The sequence below is a fragment of the Lepisma saccharinum genome, chromosome 15, assembly GCF_977018435.1.
Source record: "Lepisma saccharinum chromosome 15, izLepSacc3.1, whole genome shotgun sequence".
NCBI classification, from domain to species: domain Eukaryota; kingdom Metazoa; phylum Arthropoda; class Insecta; order Zygentoma; family Lepismatidae; genus Lepisma; species Lepisma saccharinum.
The window spans coordinates 52308608-52334375 of NC_139243.1; the positions used below are offsets into that span (position 1 = coordinate 52308608).

Genomic DNA, 25768 nt, shown 5'->3' on the forward strand with positions numbered 1-25768 from the left:
AATGCATTAATATACCTTAATTCTTCGGTCCGTATATTAGTATACGGTCCGTATATTAGTCCCGTTGTCCAAGATCGACTGCTTTGTTAATTAGGACAAAATTGGTGAATAACATTGCATATTATGCACATACCATATTGCAGGAGTTCCCAAACGTTTTCGTTTCACGGCGCCCGTAGTGTTTCAAGACATTTCCGCGGCGCCCAAGTCAGAATGCAGGCCTATCTAACACTTGCAGCTCAGCTAGTGATGTTAGGTTGCTTGCCTGAAGTTAAAAAAATAAACACAAATTTCGAATTCAGAAACATTTTGTGTGTGAAAAGCACTAAATAAGCACATATTTGGAACAATCATATCATTTCACTGAAAATATTGGAACACTTTGGGAATCACTGGCATATTGCGTTAATAATAATAATATTGTAATCTGAGACAGATGTCACTGTTTCTCATTCACAAAATCTTTCAAGCCTTAGCAACAACTAACTCTGCAAACTGGTCTGTTTGGTTTCTTTAGTCCATCTCTCTCTCTCTCTCGGCCTGTCTGTTTTCCAGCCTTTGTTGAAAGGGAGTTGGGAGGTAGCGGTGTGAATTTGCACACCCTACCTCGCATCGTTTCTTTTTCTTAAAACCAAGACCGATTTGCAAAATAAACCTATTTTACAGTGACAATAAGCCGAGGGGAGAATCCTTCCCGGACCGTCCACAGCATGTTTGTATTCCCTGTGCGAATCTCACACACACACTCACACCCGCTACAGTGGACGAAAGTCGCAGTTAACAAGACACATACCCGGCCGCGTATGTGCACGCGGTGAAATGGCATAAATATACACACCCATTCGATTCGTATGTTTGTGTTAAGACTTCGTCCCGGCGTTTTAGAGGGAGCGAGATATTATACGTCAACAGAACCGGAGGAAAGCGTGCATTAGAACGGTGTTTTCCTTTCCTCTGGTAATCCTGCCTCTCACGTCCCATTGTTGTCAGGAGATAACTTGATTGTTACGTCACGCGGGGGGAGGTTTATGTAAGTGAAACCGATAATGAAGCCGCGGAGATGGCGAGGAGCAGAAAAGAGACCGCGGGATGGAGGGGGTTGAATGAGGAAAGACTCCGTGGAATAAAGTCATTGTTTCCTCTGGAACGCCGCCGCGCCAAACAAACACAGAGAAGGATGGCTTGTGTGAGGACGATAGCATTTCCGCTGTTATTGTTATCCAGGAGGACATGAGAGTTTAATTGTTGCTTCCCTCGCCCGTTTTCTTTGCTTTCCACCCCCTCCCCTTCCCTCCTTTGCAATTCTACTGGTCAGAAACTGGAATCTCGTCTTCAAATACTAAGACAGGTAAATGTTGGGTTTTTCGATTCGTTGTGCCCCAAGGGAATATGAGGGTATTCTCCTCGGTACACTAAACACTTGGAGAAATGGCTGCTGTCATCCACTACCGTGAAGAACTGATCGTTTTTAAAGTATTAACGGAATACTTATACTCCGTCCCGGTTGTCTCTGGAGCAGGCGAACAAAACAAGTCTGTGCGCAAGTAGTGATGCGAGACGGCTCCACCGATGAATGCGTGTGAAGGGACGGGATTGAATGAAGGCGACTGCTGTTACCAGCTTTCGCAGGAGGGTGTACTGGTACGCTCTGCCCACTCGATCCCCCCTCCCCTCTCTCTGACGCTATGTGCGACCTTGCTCCAGAAATAGATGGGACAGGGTATAAGTAATGGAATGTTAATGGTTCAGGTTGTAAAAGGGGGAGAAAACCTACGCTTATGGGAATATAATTTTACTTGTTTTCGATGGAGTATCAAACTTCCGATGGTGTAGAAAAACACATGAACGGAAAGAGGACAGGTTGAAGATACTGTTTGTCTCGGAGAAAAGTCTAAAAGTCCCATTTGATTAGTCGCAACTTAAAATTAGTAGCGGCGCTCATTCCGACGATATTGAAATAAATGCACACCTGAGGGGGAAGGGCTGCATTTACCAATTTGATTTTTCCAAGGTCTTTACTGTTTTCATTATTTTTTTTAATTTTCAAAAATTCGGGATAGACTGTAGCCTCATCAGTCCAAACCCCCTACATACGCCATTGCTGGAGGCCAAAAGAGATTCATTACAAGCATTTTATTTTACAACATTTAATAGCTATATTACTGAACAAAAAATCGTAACAAGCATTTTATGCACTGCAGGCAAAAGTGATATCGTCCGCGCGTTAACGTCCAAGAACTGAAGGAAGCCGCCGCCACGAACGTGGGTGGGGTTAAACAGCGTGCGAGTTGTTTTCGTCTAATCAAACTCAACCTTCAGCCAATGGGCGCGGCTGTCATTCTGCTCGTCTACTCCACGTGGAGTCTCAGTCACATGACTGCGGATACGCTGTTGCCGTAGTGTCAATTTGTTGGTTGCAATTTCAATGTGGAGACCTTTCTCTTTTCGCAGCTGGAGAGTAGATGTGGCAACACTGTGCGTTGATGGTGAGCGGACTCCGTGGACTTCAAAGCTAGCGTGTCGACTATACATAATAAGTATTTTAAGCACTTGAATGCATTACTGGAGGAATATTATTGCATACAGAACCCAAGACGTTTCAATTGAACATATATTTTGACTCCAATACCACATGAACGTGCATAAACTGCAAACGGTGCACTTTTTGGTGTGTCAAAATGCACACAGAAATGCATAAAGGGGAGTTTTATCAGCTGGTGTTCCGTGTGATGTACAAAAAATGCATCAATTGGGAAGATCAGACAATATAATTCCAAAAGTAAGTAAATTTCACTTTTAATGCATCAACTGACACAGCTAAATTTGTAACTGTTGTGTTTGAAGTGATCTTGTCTGATCTTCCAAATTGATGCATTTTTTGTACATCACACGGAACACCAGCTGATAAAACTCCCCTTTATGCATTTCTGTGTGCATTTCGACACACCAAAAAGTGCACCGTTTGCAGTTTATGCATGTTAATATGTTATTGGAGTCAACATATATGGGTTCTGTGAGTGGTGTCAAAAAGTTGAATTTTTCTTCCATTGATGAATTAAAGTGCATAAAAATACTCATGCATTTAAGTGCAAAAGGAGCCTTACTGTTCTCTCTGTAGTCGCCTGGCGTTCCTTCTTTTCAACATTTCCAACAGGCATTCCATCACATCGTCCGACTCTGTGGACGCCGTCTTTGGAGGCACCAGGGGATAGGAGAATCTCTAATTCTGTCCTCTTGGTGCTAGAATGTAAGAAACAGGAAGCGAAGAGGAGGAAAAGTTATAAAGGAAGGAAGTTTGAATCACTTACTCTTTTCTCAATTCCTCTTCCGACTGACTTACTTCTCCCTTTCCGACGTCTTAGTTTCATAAGACAAGACGGCTGAAGCGCAGCTCGTTAGGTTCTGCCCCCCTCCCCCTCCTCCCTCCGCCCCTGGACCAACTGTGCACTTCCAAAAGGGATTTTCGTTGCATAAAGGCACCAGATTTAACGACAAAGCTCTCAAAAACACGTTGCACTGTCTTTTATTTCAAGAAATCCAAAGTTGCCGAAGAGGCGGAGGGGATGGGGCGAGATGAGGAGATGATTTTCGCAGCATCCCTTGGAGAAGGTTGATGAAAACAGTCACCCGAGCAATGGGTTCACTTGGCGATGTCCCCCGCTGTCGGTTGATATTGGTATCGCGCTTTCTAAGTGGCCCGGACGGAAACGTGTTGTCTTTGTTTTTAGGTGGCCTCGTCTGAAAGGATTTTTTTTCGTTGGGGGTACGGACCAGGCGTCTCCAATTAGAGCTTATCGCATTTCCTGTCCTGGTGTCAGCCAATCGAACGTAAGAATCTCGCAGTGACCCCAAACAAGAATCCATTTCACGCAGTGCGCGAAGTGGAGCGAATACTGGGGTATGATATGACCCCAGTTAAGAAAATTTCCATAAAGCATCCCCCACAGATACTGTAAACTGTATAAGCATCCCCGCCACTCACTGCATTGCCTCCATAGTGATCCATAAGCATCCCCCACTTATCCCCAAAGTCGACCAGCTAGGAACACACAAAACCCAAAACGTGTCAATTGACACACATATATTTTGATTTGAATAACACGTTAACGTGCATAAACTGCAAATGACGCACCTTTTAGTGTGTCAAAATACATATAGGAATGCATTAAAGGGTATTTTTATGAGATCAAGTTCCGTGTGGTGCACTAAAATGCATCAATTTGGAAGATCAGACAAGATAATTTCGAAGATAACAAACTTTCACTTTTAATGCATCGTTTGACACAGCTAAATGTTTAATTTTGTTATCTTCGAAATGATCTTGTCTGCTCTTTCAAATTGATGCATTTTAGTGCATCACACCGATCTTGATCTCATAAAAATACCCTTTAATACATTTCAATGTGTATTTTGACACACTAAAAGATGCATCATTTGCAGTTTATGAACGTTAACGTGTTATTGAAATCAAAATATATGTGTCAATTGACACGTTTTGGGTTCTGTGTGAATGCCCACTTCCAGCACTGATTTTGCATATCATTTGGTCGCCACTTTGTGAATACCATTTAAAGTTCGATACCCGATGGAGGCACATACTGGTTGTGGTTCAACTGTATGTCTAGTCCCGATTAGCCTTTCTGCGCGTAAAGCGAACTGAACTTACTCAAACAAACAAGCAAGCATAGTATTTAGGCACCACTTGGGTTGGTTGTCTTTGTTTTCAAGTCCAATTTACTTTGCTTCCAAAAGTAATACGTTACCGTTACATTGCTTCTAAAAGTAACGGTTTACGGTTCCATTGCTTCCAAAAGTAATGCGTTCTATTACCGTTACATTGCTTCCATAAGTAACGGTTTACGGTTACATTGCTTCCATAAGTAACGGTTTACGGTTACATTGCTTCCATAAGTAACGGTTTACGGTTACATTGCTTCCAAAAGTAATGCGTTCTATTACCGTTACATTGCTTCCAAAAGTAATGCGTTCTATTACCGTTACATTGCTTCCAAAAGTAATGCATTCTATTACCGTTACATTGCTTCCAAAAGTGCCAAGCTGGCACCCTCTTGATTACAAAGTTGCGACGTTTCAGTATCGCCTCTTGGCTACTAATACATATCATTTTGGCATCACTTGGCGGCTAATGCATTATAACATTTGGATACCATTTGGCGACTAATGCATTAAATTTGGGCGTCACTTATCAAATAATGCATAAACATAAGGCGGCTACAAAATGGATGCAATATGATGTGCTTCTATTCTATTTTCCCAATCAAGGTTGGTGCATTTTCTGTGCATGGGCATGACATTTTGTTCTATTTGAAGTGATTTTCCCCCGAGCTGTTCGATTGATGCATTTTAGTACATCATAAGGTGTTGATGCACTTAAGTACCTAATTAGAAGTAGATGAATTTTAATGTGCTACTGGAGTAAAAAAATACATTGTTTGTATGAATTGACACATTTTGAGTTCTGTGTATACGATGCACACAGCTCAAAGGACTTTTCCCCAAGTGTGGACTCATATCACAAACTTCCTAACGTGCAGCTGCCCTATCTTTAAAGGCTTTGCCAGGATCCCTATAGCACATATATTGGATTAATATATCCGGTGCAATTATAACATGACCGTTGTTCGGTGAGTACTGGCAAATGCCATTCTCGATTATGAGGTCAGGTCAGGGAAATATCTCTGAGAAGTCTGTTGTTTGCTTCGCTCTAACCTTTGCTGGAGGGAGCAATGGGGTCACCTACTCAAATATATCGCCCCCCTCTTGCCCCCCCCAGCCCCCCCTCTCCGTCCTTGTCTTGGAAATGAGAGCGTAAGATTGTGGCCATTCGCGTTTCTGAGCAATGCTGCTTTCGTGTCAAAAGTCTTGTCCGTGTTACTTTCATGGTTTCGAATATGGATGGCGTCGGCATGCAGGTATGTGGCGATATTTAAACAAATTCGACCTGCTAGCATGCTTTTAATGTATTCAGTGGGTGCTATAGAACTAGGTTGATGCATTTTTGGTGCTTCAATGGAAACAGATAAACATGAAATTTTGGTTTCTTTTAAATTATAGTACCTGATCTTCACAATCGATGCATTGTAAGTGCATCACATGGAACATAAGGTCATAAAAGTACACTCATATGCATTTCTTTGTGTATTTTGATGCACCAAAAGTACATTAGCAGTTACGCAGTTTAATGCTTTTGACGTTCTGTGTGATAAAAGTTGTTTACTGTGCACAATCAGATAATTGGAGATGAACTTATACATAGTAGCAGTGTCATAGTACAATTTTGTTTTCGTGGACTCTTTTACTGTTAGTCATCTATGTGTTTTAGTAGCAATTTCTGAGATATCAGAACGTGTTACCCTTACTGTGCTTCCAAAAGTAACGCGTTACAGCTACCGTTACTGTACTCCCAAACGTAACTCGCTGCCGTTATATTGCTTCCAAAAGTAACACGTTACTGTTACATTGCTTCCAAAAGTAACACGTTACTGTTACATTGCTTCCAAAAGTAACGCGTTACTGTTACGATGATTCCAAAAGTAACGCGTTAAACTAACGTTACTGTACTCCCAAACGTAACTCCCTGCCGTTATATTGCTTCCAAAAGTAACGCGTTACTGTTCCATTGCTTCCAAAAGTAACGCGTTAAACTAACGTTACTGTACACACAAACGTAATGCCTTGCCGTTACATTGCTTCCAAAAGTAACGCATTACAGCTACTGTTTCATTCCTCCCAAGCCAGCCCCCGTGGCGGAGTGGTTAACACTACTGATATAAACCACAAGATGTCACAATAAAGTTCAGTTCAAATAGGATGATGACTTTTGCGCCACCTGTTATATGTAGCTAATTTCTTTGAAGCGATTGAGTCTGATCTATTCAAATATTTAGTTCATTACACTGAATAGCAGCTGGGGAAAGTACTCCTGGATTCATATCTGTTGCATTTTGATGCACCGAAAGTGCATTAGTAACAATTTATGCACTTAAATGAAAATATTTGGGTCAAGTGAAATAAGAAGAAAATAATACAAACTCTTATTTTTTGTATTGTCCTTGTTCACTCGCATGCTTCTCCCGTTTTTTGTATTCTTCATTATTTTTGGTTTTTCGCACATACTCTTTTCACTTTAATGTATACCACAGATAAACATTACGGGAGATAATAATCGTACAAGAATTTTATGCCTTCAGTGCATTAGTGGACCAAATATTGTACAGTCACCGGCATTAAGAATGGGACTCCTATATCCTGAAATACTAGTTTCCTTGCAAGATGTTATGTGTGTTGCCTAACTCTTAGCCAACAAGTTGGTTTTAATAGTAAATTTCCAATGGCAAATTCTATCACCGCCGTATAGGTAGACAACACACATAGCGCCATACAGGGAAGCGAATATTTCAGGATATGGGTGTCCCATTTTTATTGACGGTGACTGTACAAGTATTTTATGCGCTTTTAATATACAGGGTGTATCATAAGTAATAGCGCAAACTGACACAGTTTAAGGTACACGATAATAGAACCAAAAAAGTCTCAGTAAACATGGGTCTGCAAACGAGTCGTTTTCGAGATAATTGCGAATGTGTGGTTACAAGTCGCCACTGATGTTTGTAAACGTCGTCCTTGTTGGTAAAATGCTAATAACTTTAACGAACGTTAGTATGTTACATGTTGCAATTACTGTACACTCGTACGTGTTACAAGGAGGTGTTCAAAGGGTCGTCATTGCATCTGGATGCAATACTGTACACTCGGAGAACTAAATTCATCATATCGATTGATGCACTAGAATGCATCGATTGATGCACTAAAGTATGTTTTATAGCTTCTTCAAAGAATCAGATTCACATTTGATGCATATGGGTGCATTTTTGTATGAAAGAAACACCAAAGTGCATAATTTCATTCACGTGAGGACTTATTACAGTCGAGACACACTTCAATGCATCAGTTGATGCGTTTTGATGCACCTTGATGCATTTTGATGCACCAGAATGCTTCTTTTTCGATGATGCAGGAAGGTGCATCAAGGAACATCAACTGATGCATTGAAGTGTATCTCGACTGAAAGGAATCCTCACTTGAATCAAATGATGCGCTTTTGCGTTTCTTTCACGACATACAAAAATGCACCCAAATGCATCAAATGTGAATGCGATTCTTTGAAGAAGCCATGAAACACACGTTAGTCCATCAATCGATGCATTCTGGTGCATCAATCGATATGATGCATTTAGTTTTCTGTGTGTACGCGATGCCGCATTGAGTTTCGAATTCTTTCGAACACCCACGGTTCATTTCGGAATTGGTCACAAGCATGTACAATTCTCTGTTTTGTAAACAAAGAGCAAAACTCGGAACGTGCAAGGAGTAAAGCATTCGGTGTTTACAAAATGCAATCAGTGACGGTTTCTAACCACACATTCGCACACATTATTAGCATTTTACCAACTAGGACGACGTTTACAAACAATGAAGGAAGTGTCGGCTTGTAACCACACATTCGCAATTATCTCGAAAACGGCTCGTTTGCAGACCCATGTTTAGTGAGACTTTTTTGCTTCTATTGTCGTGTACTTTCAACTGTGCCAGTTTGCGCTATTACTTATGATACACCCTCTATTGCTAGAGAAAGCAATATATATTTTTTAATTGTCTGCTGAGTAATATAATGTCAAATTGCATTGATAATAATAAAATTATTGTCTGTGTGACCTTCGGCTTTATATGGATTGCAAGTTTACAGTTTGTCTCTCTTAGTTCTGAAGGAACAGACTTGTTATAATATTACGGATGCAACCGTTGTGATAAAATCTATAACATTTTCAGTACGGAACCATGCACTGTAACCTCCCTCCCCGCCTTTCTGTAGTACAGCTTTAGTACTTAATGCCTCCATTCAGTGTTTTTAGCTTCGCGTCTTGTCTTTCTTTTATCTGTTCAACGTAAACACAACTTCAGGCATTCTGGACAAAGACCTCTTTATCGGCCGAACCTTTTTTTGTAGTTTTTCTCTTTCTCCTGGTAATTAAAGAATGATGTGAGTGATGACATGTAACCTTGGTCTCCTGGTGACCAGAGAACAACCTTGCAGTGTGTTCTTTGCTGTCGAAGCAGTGTTGCCAACCACCAAGGAAGAGAAATTACCATATTTTTCAAACATTGCTGCTTCGTGTGGTAGTCTGGTGTTCGATTACTTCACGGACACAATTTTAATCTAGCGGCAGTTTAAGTTCCGATCGGAAAACGAGAATAACTCGTGCAAGACCTCTTGAGGCGACAAAGGGACTTCATCCTTTGAGATTTCGCGAAACAAGAGCGAGAACGAGAATGTAAAGAATGGAAAAAAATATTACTCGATATTTATTGCCTAGCAGAGAGAGAGAGAGAGGGAGAGAGAGAGGGAAAGAGAGAGAGAGAGAGAGAGAGAACGGAAGAGAGAGAGAAGAGAGAGAGAGAGAGAGAGAGAGAACGGAAGAGAGAGAGAAGAGAGAGAGAGAGTGAAGAGAGAGAGAGAGAGAGAGAGAGGAAGAAGAAGGGAGAGAGAGAGAGAGAGAGGTGAAAGAGAGAGAGATAGAGAGAGAGAGAGAGAGAGAGAAGAAAGTGGAAAAACTCCCCCCTCGCTCTCTCTCTCTCTCTCTCTCTCTATCTTCTCTCTCTCCTCTCTCTCTTCTCTCTCTCCTCTCTCTCTCCTCTCTATCTCTCTCTCTCTCTCTCTCTCTCTCATCTCTCTCTCTCTTCTTTAATTCTCTCTCTCTCTCTCTCTCTCTCTCAAAGGATAGAGAGAGAGAGAGAGAGAGAGAGAGAAAGGGGTGGGAGGAGAAAAAAGGAGAGGGAGAAGGAGGGGAGGAGAAGAAGAAGAAGAAGATGAGAGAGATATAGAGAGATCTTTTTCCGCCTTTGGCGTTTTTTCTTAGGAACACTGTACCCCCACCAACCCCCCTTTGGCACGTTACTGCTGATAAGCCATTAATCTCACCTTTACCGAGCCTCTTGTCTTGTTTGGGCTTAAGAAAGTTAGATCAGACAGTATGCCGGCCTCCGTGGTGGAGTGGTTAGCACATCGGATTCAAGTCCCGTCCTGGACATAGCTGTTTCTATTGGTGTTCCTTCGTCAATTCCATCATATCACCACTCAATATCATCATCGCAATTAGCCAAAAGTGACAGAAAACGACGTAAAGTAACCAAAATCGATAAATTATTCGAATAGTAAAAGGATCGACTGTTAGTATTTAAGTAAAAAAAGTAGTTTTTTAAAGGTTTGACGAAAAAATTGATGCATTAAAGTGCATCTCGACACTTTAATGCATCAAGTGATACGTTTTTGATGCACATTTCTGCATCTTTTTCGGTGATGCACTTTAATACTTGCCTCTATAGGAGTAATTTTTGTATCGTCATTATAACACCATTAAACCTTGTTTCCATGATATGAAAAACTCAATATGCTGATCAAGGCAGGAATTTATTCTATTTTAAAAAATAAACTAAACGTAACGTTTCAACCTTCTAGCAAGGTCTTCTTCAGACTCTGTACCAAGTACAAATGAAACAAGGTACACAACAGGAAGATATATATATACACAAAAATCACTCCCCTCCAGACACAAGATTATTAGAAAGTTGTTTTTTTCTGGAACATTCCAGTAGGTGGCCTTCCCTTGTCAACTGAACTTTCACCTGACAGGCGATTTGGCTAAATATTTCCTATCATCTGGAAAATGGTTGGACTCTTTATCTCACGCTCTTTTCCTTTCATTCTTTATCCCTCTTCCTTCTTCTCTCCTCTTTCGCTTTTGTCCTTTCCACTCTTTCTAACACCTTCTTCCATTCTTTGTTTATCTTCAGTCTCCCATTCCAGCTCATTGTGTCTTCTTCACCTTTCTTCTCTATTTCCTTAGCCTCCATCCGTCAGCGTCAGTAATATTTTCATAAGTTTGGCACCACTGATCCCGGGGCGCACACGTGAGAATATGAATCACTCAGAAAGGCTCTAAAATTAATAGTGGTAGGGTCTGTCCATAAGGGCGGACTTTATGTCCCACGGGGGCAAGAAATTCGGGCGTGGGCGTGAGGGACCATCATTAGCGGATGTTGTGATACCATCTTGTATGCTAACCTTGGAAGAAAGTTTGTACAAAGAAGCGTTTCTTCCCGGCACCTAAGGTCCTCATGACGTCACACTTCACAGACGGAAATTTCAACTTCTTCTTTGTGCGAGAGAACCTGTTAAGTGCCTACAAGGTTATATTCATCATCATTATTTTTTTCTATCAGCAGCCGTTGAGGAGCCTAAGCTCAGATGAGAGCTAAAGTTCGAGTCTGAAGTGCCCAAGCTTACTGGAAGGAGAATGCATCAAAGTATGCACTTTAAATGCATCAACTTATACAACTGAGTGTGCCATGGACGTGTCCTCCCGTTTCGCCTTATTGCGTTTTCACCTCACCCAATAGAATTTCAAATGATTTATGACACGAACTTTCTAAGGCGAAACAAGACATCCCATTTCGCCTTACCCTGTTTCGTCTTTCACACAAGTCTTATCGACTTGAAGGGTAATTCATAATTCGAGCGCAGAGCTTGTGATGTTGCCTACCTTGGCTCCCATTGTCCTGTCGGTTAGGTTAGGTTAGGTTAGTTAAGTGTCACATAACTCACGCTGAAAACGCAATAAGGCGAAACGGGCCGTAACCGCCATGGATAGTTTCTTCATTCATTGTTCGTTACCTTGTTACCTAGACTTCGACTTCCGGCAGAAAACATGGTTTCTATGATTTTTTTTTTTACTTCGCTTTTCTGCCACACACAGAACCCAAAACGTGTCAATTGGCACACATATATATATTTTGATTTCAATAACACGTTAACGTGCATAAACTGCAAATGGTGCACCTTTTAGTGTGTCAAAATACACATAGGAATGTATTAAAAGGTATTTCTATGAGATGAAGTTCCGTGTGATGCACTAAAATGCATCAATTTGGAAGATCAGGCAAGATCATTTCGAAGATAACAAAATTACACACTCAGCTATGTCAAGTGATGCATTAAAAGTGAAAGTTCGTTATCTTGGAAATGATCTTGTCTGATCTTCCAAATTGATGCATTTTAGTGCATCACACGGGATTTTATCTCATAAAAGATACCCTTTAATACATTCCTATGTGTATTTTGACACACTAAGAGGTGCACCATTTGCAGTTTATGCACGTTAACGTGTTACTGAAATATATATATATATATATATATATATATATATATTTGTGTGTGTGTGTGTGTGTCTATTGACACGTTTTGGGTTCTGTGTGCACTTTCGTGAAGATGAGGATGAGTGATGATATGATAAATTGATGAACGGACACTCACAACGAACACCCATGCCCGGGCCGGGATTCGAACCCTATACCCCTGTCGTCGTAGAGCGCTACGCTAACCATTCGACCACGGAGGTCGGTAAAACATGGTCTCTTGGCCCGCCGGCCCGCAATTATACCGGGTCGAAATAGTCTCTCCTGAAATTGGTCGCTTTAGTTTGTGAGCTTCATTAACAAATATTTAAGGCTGTAGCAACACAGGCCTTCCATCTGTCCCTATCATGAGCAAGTATATACTCTTTTCCATCTCTACCGATTTCCCTTAGGTCCATCTCAACGTTATCCCTCCATCTTCGTCTTTGCCTTCCTACGGGTCTATTACCATCAGGTTTCCCAACAAGAATCCTGTAAACTACTCTTTCCTCTCCCATTCGTGCCTCATGGCCTGCCCACCTAAGTCTTCTTGATTTAATCATTCTAATAATATCTGGACATGAATACAAATTATGAAGTTCTAAATTATATAACCACCTCCACTCACCTGTCTCCTCATCCTTTTTTTAGTTCCAAATATTTTCCTAAAAATCTTATTTTCAAATACTCTTAAATATTTTGAACTGGAAATACAATTCAGATTAATTTGAATATATCGGTGTTCAAAATTTATTTATTTATTTATTTATTTGCCTTCTACAGAGAAAGGATATCTCCAATTACAGAGGCATTAATATAACATAAATAATGTGAACATGAATATAAATGAGATTAAATAACATGCATACATATTACATAGTTATTAACTATAACATAAGTACACTTATATAACGTAGAGTAATGACGTGCTCGCACACACACACACACACACACACACACACACACACACACACATATATATATATATACATATACATACACATCTACATATACATACACACATACAAACATATACACAACACACATAAATTATTCATATATCCACAACCAATATTATCACCTTTCTCATGAGGTGTACAGAATAAATATGACCATAATAGGATAGAAACAACAATGAAATAAATACATACACATATTAATGGGCACATATCCTTAAGCTTATCTACATACATATATTTACATTATATATATACACACACACACATTTATGTGGAAATAGGGATACATATAGAACATATTCTACAATAATTAATAAATACAATAAATAATCAACCATTTGTGAAAGTATCTGTGTTAAGTGTGGCTTTTATAGAATTTTTATATTCCAAAATGTTAAGATTAAAATCAATATTTGGATTTGTGGATGTTATTCTATTATACATACTGCTCATTCTAATTAATGGTGATTGTTTGTACTTTTCAGTTTTAGGGATATTATATAGCAATAAATTTATTTTTCTTAAATTACATGTGCTAGCATTGAAACATATTTGGTGAAGAAACTCTCTATTATCTAACAATCCAGTTATAATTTTATAAAGAAATATCTGTTGTCCTAATTCTCTTCTATTGCTGAGTGTCATAAATGAGAATTCCTTCAGTAAAAGGACATATGAAACTCTGTTTGCGTATGCAGACATGTTGTACCTCTTGTAATATAGGTATCTCAAAAACTTTTTTTGCACTTGTTCTATTTGTTTTATGTGGGTTTTGTAAAGTGGCGACCAAACAATAGATGTATATTCTAGTTTGCTTCTAACTAAGCCACTATACAGAAGCTTAATAGAAGTAGTACTGCTAAAATTGAGACAATTTCTTATTAGTAAACCCAAAGATCTATACGCATTATTTATTATATGAGATATATGTTCATGAAACTCTAGTTTACAATCAATTATTACTCCCAGATCTTTAATACTTTTCACTTGTTTCAGTTTTTCCTGATTAATGAAGTACTCATAATGTGTGGTATGTTCTGTATTTGATATTATCATAAAACAGCATTTCTTGATATTGAGTCCAAGATTACTTTTAACACTCCACTCAAATAAGCTGTTTAAATCTGTTTGTAGTTTCATAACATCCTGGGGCCCGTTAATTTGTTTATATAACTTTACATCATCAGCATACATTAAACAATATGAATGTTTAACATGTAACGGTAAATCATTTATGAAAAGAATGAAAAACAATGGTCCTAAGTTGGATCCTTGAGGTACCCCTGACTGTGCAGTATATATGTATGACTTAGAATTTTTATATGTTACATACTGTTTCCTATGATTCAAATACGACCCAATAAGAGATAAAAAATTATGTGTCAACCCAAAGCTTGAAAGTTTTTTTTAACAAGACATCATGATTAATTTTATCAAATGCTTTGGAGAAATCAGTGTAAATGACATGCATACTTGAACGATCATGCAGTATGTTGTGTGCATATTGGACAAAATTAATTAGATTCGTTGTTGTCGATCTACCAGTAAAAAATCCATGTTGACTTTCACTTATAAAACTCTTTACATGATTAAATATTCGCATATATATAATATGTTCAAATACTTTTGCTGGTGCACATAAAATTGCAATGGGTCTATAATTTTCTATATTTCTAGAATCTCCTGTTTTTAAAATGGGGCAGACTTGCGTTAATTTCCATAGATTAGGGAAGTATTGATTTTTTATTATTAAATTGAATATTGAACACAAAGGTTTTTCTAATATTTCTGCATATGCTTTTAATACGTAAGGAGGGATTCCATCCGGCCCAGTTGATTTTTTTGGTTTCAATTTTTTTATGGCTTGAAAATATTCTTTAGATGTTATTGTCCTAATTGATAGTTCATAAGGGACTACCGTTTCAGAATATTCTGATGGATTATAAACACCAGTACTATCTACATACACTGATTTAAAATAGGACGCAAAGCCATTAACAATATGTTGACTCGTTTCAAGTAATTTATTTCCAAAGACCATTGTAGGATTATAATTGGTTCTCTTGCCCCTTTTACTTTGCACAAATTCCCAGAATCCTTTGGTATCTTTTTGTATATTTTGTTATATTTCTTTGATGTAGATTTTGTAAGCTTTATCTATCAATATTTTAGTTATTTTTCTAAGCTTTTTATATTCTACCTCGCTATTTAGTCTATCTTTCTTTCGTTTTCTATGATATTCTTTTAGTTTTAATTTATTAATAATTTCTACGGTAAACCATCGTGGATATTTGCTGTGCATATTAGTTTTCTTATATGGAACAGTTTCATCAAATACCTTATTAATTACATTATAAAAATACGTTATGGCCTCTTCTACATTACCTATTTTGTATAAATATGCCCAGTCTATACCTCGTAATAATTCGTACATGCGCATAAAGTTTGCTTTACAAAAGTTCCTTTTGAGAGTGATATTATTTTTAATACTCTTGAACTTTATTTCCATAGACACATTTATAATTAATGCAGGATGATGTAAATCCTCCTTAACAAGAGGATATTCATCTCTAGATACTCTAATGTTACTATACACATTAGTAAGTATAAGATCTAAGGTTCTGTTATTGCCATTCTTAACATTGTTTATTGAATGTAAATCATAAAAACTTAAAAAGTTTTGCAACAATTTATAACAGGGCCCACCTTCTTGTAAATTGTATGAACAGTCAGATATCAACGGTAAATTAAAGTCTCCAATTATAAATAGATTATTTTGTAACTCTTCTTTGCATTCAAACAAATTGTAAAATGATTTATAGATATCAATTTTGGAAGCAGGAGAGATATAGATCCCGATTATATAATACAATTGGTTACATATAGAGACTTTAATACATAACATATCAAGATTACTTTTTAGTTCAACAACATCTGAAGGTATTTTATTTTTAACTGCAATAAGAACACCACCTCCTTTATGATTACCAGTTTTATCATGACGAAAGACCCTATAATTATCATGAAATAATTCACTGCTTAGGACCCCATCATGTAACCATGTTTCTGTTAAGACAATAATATCATATCTACTTGCTATATTATTTACATAAAACTCATAAGTTTTTGTATTGAGACCCCTCACATTTTGATAGTAAACCATAATATCAGACGAAGCCATTTATTGCTTCAAATTATCTATGTCATCAGTTATTACATATACATCCTTTTGTGAAGCCATTTCAAATTATGCTAACTTATCAACATCTTCAATTGTTTTCAGAACAAAAATTTCTCTATCACCTTCTCTTTTTCTTAATTTTATAGACCCTGAACCATCAACCCATAAATATGCGTAGTTTTTCTCTCTTTTAACTTTCCTGGCATAGCCATAGATTTTCTTCCTGAGGGGAGTGAGACTTTGATTAATATATACAGCTTCGTTATTTGTGTAGCCCAGATGTGTACAGTTTAGATTTCTCTTAACTTTACGTCTTTCAATTATCTTATCTCTAACTACACGTCTAACAAACTTAACAATAATGCCTGCCGATTTCTGTTGCGGAAGTTTTTTTCATTCTGTGACATATGTCAATCATTTCATTTTCTACCTTTACATCTAGTACCTGTCCTACTTTTTTTACAATTTCGTAGGGATCTTCATTCAAGTTTCCTGGTACACCATATATTTCAAGTGTATTTCTCCTACCATACTGTTCCAGATCGTCTACTTGAAGCTGTGTCTCCTTCAATTGCTTCTTTAATAACAGATTCTCACTTTCCAACACTTCTATCCGCCCTAAGCATGCACCTATACTCTCGGACTGTTCTTTTATTAGTTCAGCGTTTTCATCTAATTTCTCGTGAGCAAGGTTTAGTGATTTTCCTAGTTCACGTTCCGTTTCTTCTTGCTGCTGCTTCAAGTTTTTAACTTCATTTGTAAGAGCTTGTAACAGTTCATAGACGTCCGTTAGGGATGGATTCCCTACCTTAGCTGGTTCCTCCGCACTTTCAAGAAGTAGACTACTGCGCCGTTCTTTCATGCATTTTGTACATCGCCATTCCCTGTTTTCAGATTTTAAATATTCCACATCACTTTCCTTTAACTGCACACATTTCATATGATACCAATTGCAGCAACCACTGCACTGTATTTTGGATGATATATCCTGTCTTGATACAGGTTTAAAACATTCTGAGCAAGTACTCATATTTGGAGAAATCCGACACAAAGCTCCAACCGTGCTGTATAAAAAATAGGTGCACTAATCGACTTGTATGCTGTTTGTTTACATTTGCAAGGACCACAAATTAGTTAATAAAGTACATAGAGAACGTATTTCCTTCCCATATTTTTATCTAGTTACAAAGTTAAGTACTTACTGCATTCTTTCACACTATTATTTCATTTCAATAACGTGCACACACTGTAATATTTCACTAAATTTACGGAGCGATAACAGCCGTGATCCTACTCCATTTCTTCTTCTTCTTCAACATGCAACATGACTGTGAAAATCAGCACTTACCAAATTAATTTAATGGTGCAGACCAGAAGGAACTTCAGTTTTCCATTAGGTCAAGTGGTTGTCACACTCAGAGAACTAAATGCATAATATGGATTGATGCACTAAAGTATGTTTTATGGCTTCTGCAAAGCATCAGGTTCACATTTGATGCATTTGAGTGCATTTTTGTATGTCGTGAAAGAAACACCAAAGTGCATCATTTGATTCAAGTGAGGATTCCTTTCAGTCAAGATGCACTTCAATGCATCAGTTGATGTTCCTTGATGCAACTTCCTGCATCTTTTTGGATGATGCACTTAAACGTTTGGTCTGAGCTACAGAGTTTGTGAAGCTCAAATGAAACGTTGAACTTCATCATCAAAAAAGATGCAGGAAGGTGCATGAAAACGCATCAAGGTGCATCAAAACGCATCAACTGATCAAATCAAATCATGCACTTTGGTGTTTCTTTCACGACATACAAAAATGCACCCAAATACATCAAATGTGAATCTGATTCTCTGAGGAAGCCATAAATCACACGTTATTGCATCAATTGATGCATTCTGGTGCATCAATCGATATGATGCATTTAGTTCTCTGAGTGTGTTCAACGAGCGAAAATGTAGCTCGTTTCTACTTTCAGGCCGAAGTGACAAGCGTCAAGCGGCAATTGTAGCTTGGAAACGAACCTCGGGATGTAAATGCAACATTTCGTACCAGAGTGACACGACATTTTACACGTGACGCATGTCGTTTGGTCTGAGCCTTTTTCTTAATACTTTTCAGGTTCAAATCTCGGCCTCAGCATGCTTACTTCTTGTTAAGAGTTGCTTAATCAATTCACGTGATAATCAACGTCGCGATTAGCCAAATGTGGCAGAAGAGACGCTAAACAACAAAAATAGAAATACAAATTATTATTAATATTATTTAAACGTGTGCCAACTAGTTTCCGTGAACTTGATCGTATTTGAAACCCTATTCTGGGCGTAATTTGAAGGGCTCGGGTGCAAAATATGGTGACATTTTGGTCATTTTTGATTTGCAAAGTAAAATGGGCCATCCTTCAATTTTCGAGTGAAATAACCTTATTTCTTAATGAGTTGAGAATGACCAAAATGTCACTTACCATTTTTTACACCCGAGCTCTTCATTTAATACCGCCAGCAGTTTTTGCAGGGTAGAAACGCTTAATATTCTATGTCGAAACATTACAATGTTGATGTGTCTGCTTCCTGACCTCGATACAATAGCGTATTATTTATGATTTCAAGCTTTGGTGTTGCTTTGCGTGTCTGTGCGAATATATTCCCGGAAGAACGGATCATGTTACACGAAGCGTGAATGCGCATTGGCAGAAACGCCAACCGACCAATGCTCACCCACCGCACCGCCTGCCAACGTGAAGCTTTCACCTGCCCAGGTGCGAGAAACGTCCTCCCATTGGCTCGCCGTTGCTTATCGATTCCGAAGTCGAAACACACCTCTCAGATCTCTGCACACCTGGGCTGCCTATTGGGCGAGGTCGCCAGGTTGAATGATCCTCATTGGCCGACGCGGAAAGCGGATAACACCTTGTCTCACCTGTTCATCCTGTTCCGCGTTGGACGGGGCGGGATGTCTTCTGAGCGGTTCTGCGGATTCGAGGATTGACAATGACTACCCACTGGCCTGGTTGATATGAGGATGCTCTGGGAATGGTCACAACTCTGTGTAAACTTGAAAAATGAAGAGTTTATACTATTTTTTTTTTGCCTGCGAATATTCTGTTTCGTTGTTGTTCCTGAAATGCTTCTATCTTTTTTCCTGGCTATGCTGTAAGGGGGATGTTAGATCCAAAATAAAGGAATGCATGAATATGCTGTAAGGGTACCTTCAGACCGAAGCGACAAACAGCAGGTAACAAGTGACTACGGATTGACTAACTAACTAACTAACTCTTTGGCCTTCTTAAACCCGAAGGTTCATGGCTGCAGCAACACAGGCCTTCCATCTTTCCCTATCTTGAGCAAGATCTATATACTCTTTTCCATCCCTGCCAATTTCCCTTAGGTCCATATCAACGTTGTCCCTCCATCTTCGTCTTGGTCTTCCTACAGGTCTCTTACCATCAGGTTTCCCAACAAGAATCCTGTAAACTCCTCTTTCCTCTCCCATTCGTGCCACATGGCCTGCCCACCTAAATCTTCTTGATTTAATTCTTCTAATAATATCTGAACATGAATACAAATTATGTAGTTCTAAATTATGCAACCTTCTCCACTCACCTGTCTCCTCATCCCTTTTAGGTCCAAAGATTTTCCTAAGAATGTTATTTTCAAATACTCTCAATTTATGTTCCTCTTTCAATGTAAGGGACCAAGTTTCACATCCATATAATACTACAGGCAAAATTACTGTTTTGTATATTTTAACTTTTAGTTTCTTAGATATTAAACGAGAAGACAAAAGTTTATGAAGAGAGAAGTAACATGCATTTCCTGAATTAAGCCTACTTTTTATTTCCTCTTTAATATAATTTTCATTTGTTAATATTACTCCTAAGTATTTGAATTTGGAAACTGGTTCAAACGAGTTGTTATCAATAATTAGATTTTGATTATTACCTAACACTTGGTTTCGGCCTGTAAGCATATATTTAGTTTTCTCTTTGTTAACTTCCAAACCTATCTCTTTAGCAGTTTTGAAAAATATTTTTGCATTATTTGCAATTGACTACGGATTGACGATACGGAAATTTAATATCGCGAAATATCGTCATTGACGATACGATACGATATTTTATCCGTATCGTGATATCGGTGATATATCGTCTCCACGATATATATATCGCCAAAATATCGTATACGTTATATCGCCCAACACTACAAGTAGCACGTGCATTTCGCACAGAAGCGACAAGCTACTCTGGCCTTTTCAGTCCAAAGTAAACCATTCACCGCGCATCCCCGAACAACATACCTAGCCGACACGATGCACGGCCCAGTCAAAATTGTAATAATCATAATTTAGGCAAAACCGTAACCTAAACATAATTTGCTGTAACTTATAACTCCATGTTATAAAAACTCCATTAAAAAACATAAACAAAACAGAATCTATCTTAACATATTCTTTATATTCTTCACCTCCGTCACAAACGACACGCAAGCGACATGTACAGCTCGTTGTGTCGCTTCGATTCGGAACACAGTATTTATTTCTGATGATCGGTTTCAAAGCGACAAGTGTCTCTTATCGTGTGTCGCTTCGGTCTGAAATCTCCCAATGTTATTTCTCTTCTTGATGATTCTCCACATCTATAATTGATTGCTCGATTTGGTTATTTTACTTCGCTTTTCCCTTTTGATAAAAGGGCACTCATGCTCAGTCCGAGATTCGAATCTGGAGCCGGCCATAGTGGCTGAGTGGTTAGCACACCGCGCTGCGACTCCAGAAGTACCGCGTTCGGTTCTCGGCCTAGACGTGGGTGTCATTTGTGAGTGTCCTTTCATCATATCATCACTCATCTCGCGATTAGCCAAAAGTGGCAGAAAAGCCAAGTAAAGTAAACCAAATCGACCAATCAAGCATTTCATGATCTCTGTGTTTTTTGACAGAAAGTAACAGTTTTTTGGGTACACAAGGTGAGAACATTTGATTTGTGTTTTATTCTCGTCGTGGGCACATACGGTGAAAGGGACAACACCCACATGTCAAACATAGCCTGGACTGCATTTTGCAGACTAACGAGACTCTGGCGTCTGGAGTTCCAGCAAGTATAAACCTCCATGTTGTGGGCTGTTATTTTGTGTTTGTGATTGTCGTCTCATCAATCTCATCATTCATCCTCATCTTTCCAATTAGCCAAAAGTGGCAGAAAAGGGAACTAAAATGAACTGAATGCATCGATTGATGCACTAAAGTATGTTTTATGGCTTCTTCAAAGAATCAGATTGACATTTGATGCATATGGGTGCATTTGTGTATATCGTGGAAGAAACACCAAAGTGCATTTGATTCAAGTAAGGATTTCTTTCTGTCGAGATGCACTTCGATGAATCAGTTGATGTTCCCTCCTGCATCTTTTTGGATGATGCACTTAAAACGTTTGATCTGAGCTACAGAGTTTATGTAGCTCAGACGAAAATGTTTAAGTGCATCATCAAAAAAGATGCAAGAAAGTGCATCAAAACGCATCACCTGATGCATGGAGTTGCATCTCGACTGAAAGGAATCCTTACTTGAATCAAATGATGCACTTTGGTGTCTCTTTCACGACATACAAAAATGCACCCAAATGCATCAGATGTGAATCTGATTCTTTGAAGAAACCATAAAACACACTTTAGTGCATCAATCTATATATATATATATATATATATATATATAGTTCTCTGAGGGACACGAAACAAATTCGAAATATCGAAAATTAGAATTAACGAAAACATATATCAATAAAGAAGAAATCGAGTTCGAATTAAAAAAAAATTGCTCACTGTATTTCAAACTAAGTATTAGTTTCTGGAGAAAAGACATCCAAACTTTAGAAGTAATTTACCTTAGTAACCATGGTCACGCACTTGCTCCGCTGTTGACTATTACCCCTCCGCCACCTTGTCCGGGGGAGGGGGTAGAACGACGAGGCGAAAGGTAGAAACCGCCTTCTCGCGGATAGCGGAAGCCATTATTTTCCCATTAGGGGAAGAACCCGGTGCGCGGACCGAGGAGAGAGCAAAGGACCAGATTGGTGGTGGATTGCAGACGCGACGCCTGCTGGGGCCGAGATTAAACGAGCCGCCAGGGATGGACAAACAGGAGAAGATTCCTCGGCCCCAATCACTCTTCCACTCTACATGATGCCGATCCAATCATAACGGTAGCTACATTTCACGTGGAAGGATACGTACACAAGTTTTTATCCCTCCCCCCCCCACCCACTTTGGTTCTTCATATTTGCCTCCATGCCATATTTTCTGACGTTTATTTAAAACCAGCGCTTCTCAATGTTCTCCCCTCCGGGACAACTAGATGAGATCCCAGCTCGTGGAGACCGCCTACCTACCCGCTCTGTGACAAAACGCTTCGGACAGTCGTAAAGACATTCACTTCACAACTGTTCCCAATATTCTGGACTTCTTGCTGCCTTCTGAGGTTTAGTAAATTTGTGGTAAGTGAATGGATTCAAACACTCAGAAGTTTTGTAACTTTATTCCTGTAGAACAGTGTTCCCTCGTGAAAGATATTTTCCCTTCTTGCATGACAATTCGATCCCAATGCTAAGCAAAACTAAAAAAAAAAAAAAAAAAAAAAACAAGTTCAGGGAAATTTGGGTACCTCATACTCAATATTACACCCTGTCTCGGGACTCTGTGGAGCAACGTTGGCAATGGCGTGCTCAGGATTTTTAAAAGGAAGGGGGGAAGGGTTACACATACATTTTTGTAGTAGTCACTCAACCCTTGGGGACACCTCTGAACGCCGCGCATAATAATAGAGAAGGGGAGCAAGCGAGCGGGCGGAGCAAAGCAGTGAAAACGGATGGTAGCTGCAGCCGCGTTTTGCCCTCCATACAATCATTTTTCCTCTCACGCGTTTATTGGTCGAGTTCTCTCGAGTTTTACATGCGCAGAAATTTGTTTTCGATAGCTTGCTCTACAGAATCCTTGGACAGAGCACTCTCTTGCTCCCCCCCGTGCGCACGCCTATGTATCGAACCACAGTCACTAAATTTAAGAAACTAAAGGAAAAGTTAATGACGTGTTAGCAGGACCGAGCTGCCTATTCGAGGTCTCTTGCCGAGAATTCACCTTGTTCTCGGTATCGTAACGGCCCATTTGTTCACCGAAGACCACAGCAATTGCATTTTCGTCGTAGCGATGTGGGAATGGACATCGGACCGCTGCGCAGACACGAACAAACAGAAATAAAACTCTTGTCGTGTCGAAAACGCTCCATATCGCCCTGGCGATACGTCGCCCCGCGTGTGTGTACACGGTTTCCAACATCCGCTCGACGCTCGGCAATTGTTCCTGTATTACATCCCAGTCAGAGGAAGCATATATGTATATTGCGTCATAAATAACAGTTTTGGATGCGACGTGTTATTGAGAAGGAATCCCGGACGAGCCCCCACATGTGTTCGGGTCCCCCCTCGTACCCCTTCCGAACTCTCATAACCCCTGTATCTTTTGTAAATATTGTTTTTATATTTCCCCCCTCATTTTTTTCCCATTCTGCTTTTCTGACCGCGCTTAAATTAAACTCATTGCTGTACCGTCAGCAATCACGGACCTGCATGTGTAATATGCATGTGTAGAAGCAAGGGCTTATACAGCGAAGCCTACATCCAGGGGCTATGAGATTTTCATCAAGTATGCAAATGAAGGGAAAATTACTTTTCCTATAATCGTCATTATTTCAGCATTGACAGCATGTGATACTGCAGACCCGTCCCCCCTCCCCCTACACTGGGTTTTTGCTTCAGTCGTGTCATATGCCCCTTCCCCCCAACTCCTCTCTCCCGTATCTAGATCCAGAAAAAAAAACTGGGTTGAGGGGGGTGAGTTTGAGGTGGATGTTAGGGGGTGAGGCTTCAATATGAGACTCCTTCTCCTGAGGGGAGATGATGCTAATCTCAGATGAGTGGGAAAGGGGTCTGCAGCCACTGTATCACCTTCCATTAGGGTCTTCGCCATCCCCTCCCCTCAATCCCTTCGCTCTGACATTAATATTTCCGCTGACGATAATTACCAACACAGTTTTAATTACGAAAGGAAATTTCTTAATCTCTCTCTTCTCCCTTCTTTATGTTTAGAAACAGGAGAAAGCAAATGAGGTAAAAATCAAAGTTCATTAGGGTTGCTTGGATTACAGTACAAGAAGCACGGCTGTTACTGTACTACACTCGTAAATTGCTACAGAGTGTAAGAAAATTCATATGTCAGAACAATGCAGAATAGTTTGTAAAATATTGAGCAAACTGCATTAATATTATATTGAATGGCTAAAGGAATTTATGTTTAGAAGTGATCACGAACACAATCTTCAATTCAATCCACATAAGAGAATCCATTATTTTTGCTATTTTTAACTTCTGTGGTCCCGGGTTCGAATCCCGGCTGGAGCATGGATATTCCTTGGGACTGTACTTCATCATTAGGGCTCGGATAGTTATGCACTTAAAAAAATGCAAAATATGCATGCAAATATCCACTAAAAAGTGTAAAAAATGCACTGAAAGATGCACTTTAAAAACACTACTATGAAAGATTACATGCCAGGCAATGAATATGCATTTTTCTCAATACTCATTCGCTACACAGATTTTTTTCAATTAGTAATGGTTCTGTGTTAAATGCAACACAATACATTACAGATCAAGATCATGATTGCATTTGATAACAACATAATGTCTCAAATTTTCGAACTTGAAACTCCTTCTGTTTTCAGCTAGCATAGTCTTATATTCAGAAAGCCTACGTTCCACTTCGCAAGGTACAAGCGGACTGTATTTTAGGGCAAGAAAGTCTGACACATCAATTTCCAGATCATCCACACGTTGTCCATTTGTATGCTGAATTTTGCAAACTTTCACCATTGTTGCATACCCATTGTTCTTTTTCAATGCACAGTACATACACAGGATCTTCAACCTGGGCGAGGGCCTCTTTAACGTCTTCTATAATTTTGATGCTTGTTTGAAGTTGTAACCCTTTGTTTTCTAATCGACGAATGGAATCTTTCAGGCAAGAGAAATATGCACAACATCAACTTATTTTCATACAATGCATTTTTAGTTAAAAATCCTTAAATATATGCAAAATGCATAATTTTCCGAGCTATGTTTATCATATAATCACTCGTTCTCATTGTCGCAATTATAGTTATTGTCCAGTCTTACGGCGGGGGGCCTACATGCTGGCAAGGGAAGTGGGGGAGCGGGGAAGCGACCAATCCAGCACTGTGAGAACACTGCGCGCAGCACTTCCTCCCGCGACGTCGTAACTCTTGGTCCCACCGCCGTTGTCTGGTTGGTCTGCGGCGTATTCTCTGCTCCCCACTTCC

General features: G+C 39.2%; 1 protein-coding gene across 2 annotated transcripts in view; it reads left to right on the top strand.

Annotated features, from left to right (window-relative positions):
- The window catches only part of zfh1 (Zn finger homeodomain 1), a 736530-nt gene that overhangs the window by 344039 nt on the left and 366723 nt on the right, over positions 1-25768 (top strand). Inside the window, exon 1 of one of the 2 annotated variants that reach the window (XM_083136968.1) lies at positions 5847-5933. The exons of the other annotated variant lie outside the window; for it this stretch is intronic. Coding sequence (XP_082993094.1) covers positions 5861-5933 — 73 coding nt within the window. The 5' untranslated portion in view covers positions 5847-5860. Of the gene's footprint in view, positions 1-5846; positions 5934-25768 lie in introns of those variants that run through there. 2 annotated transcript variants of the gene reach the window in all.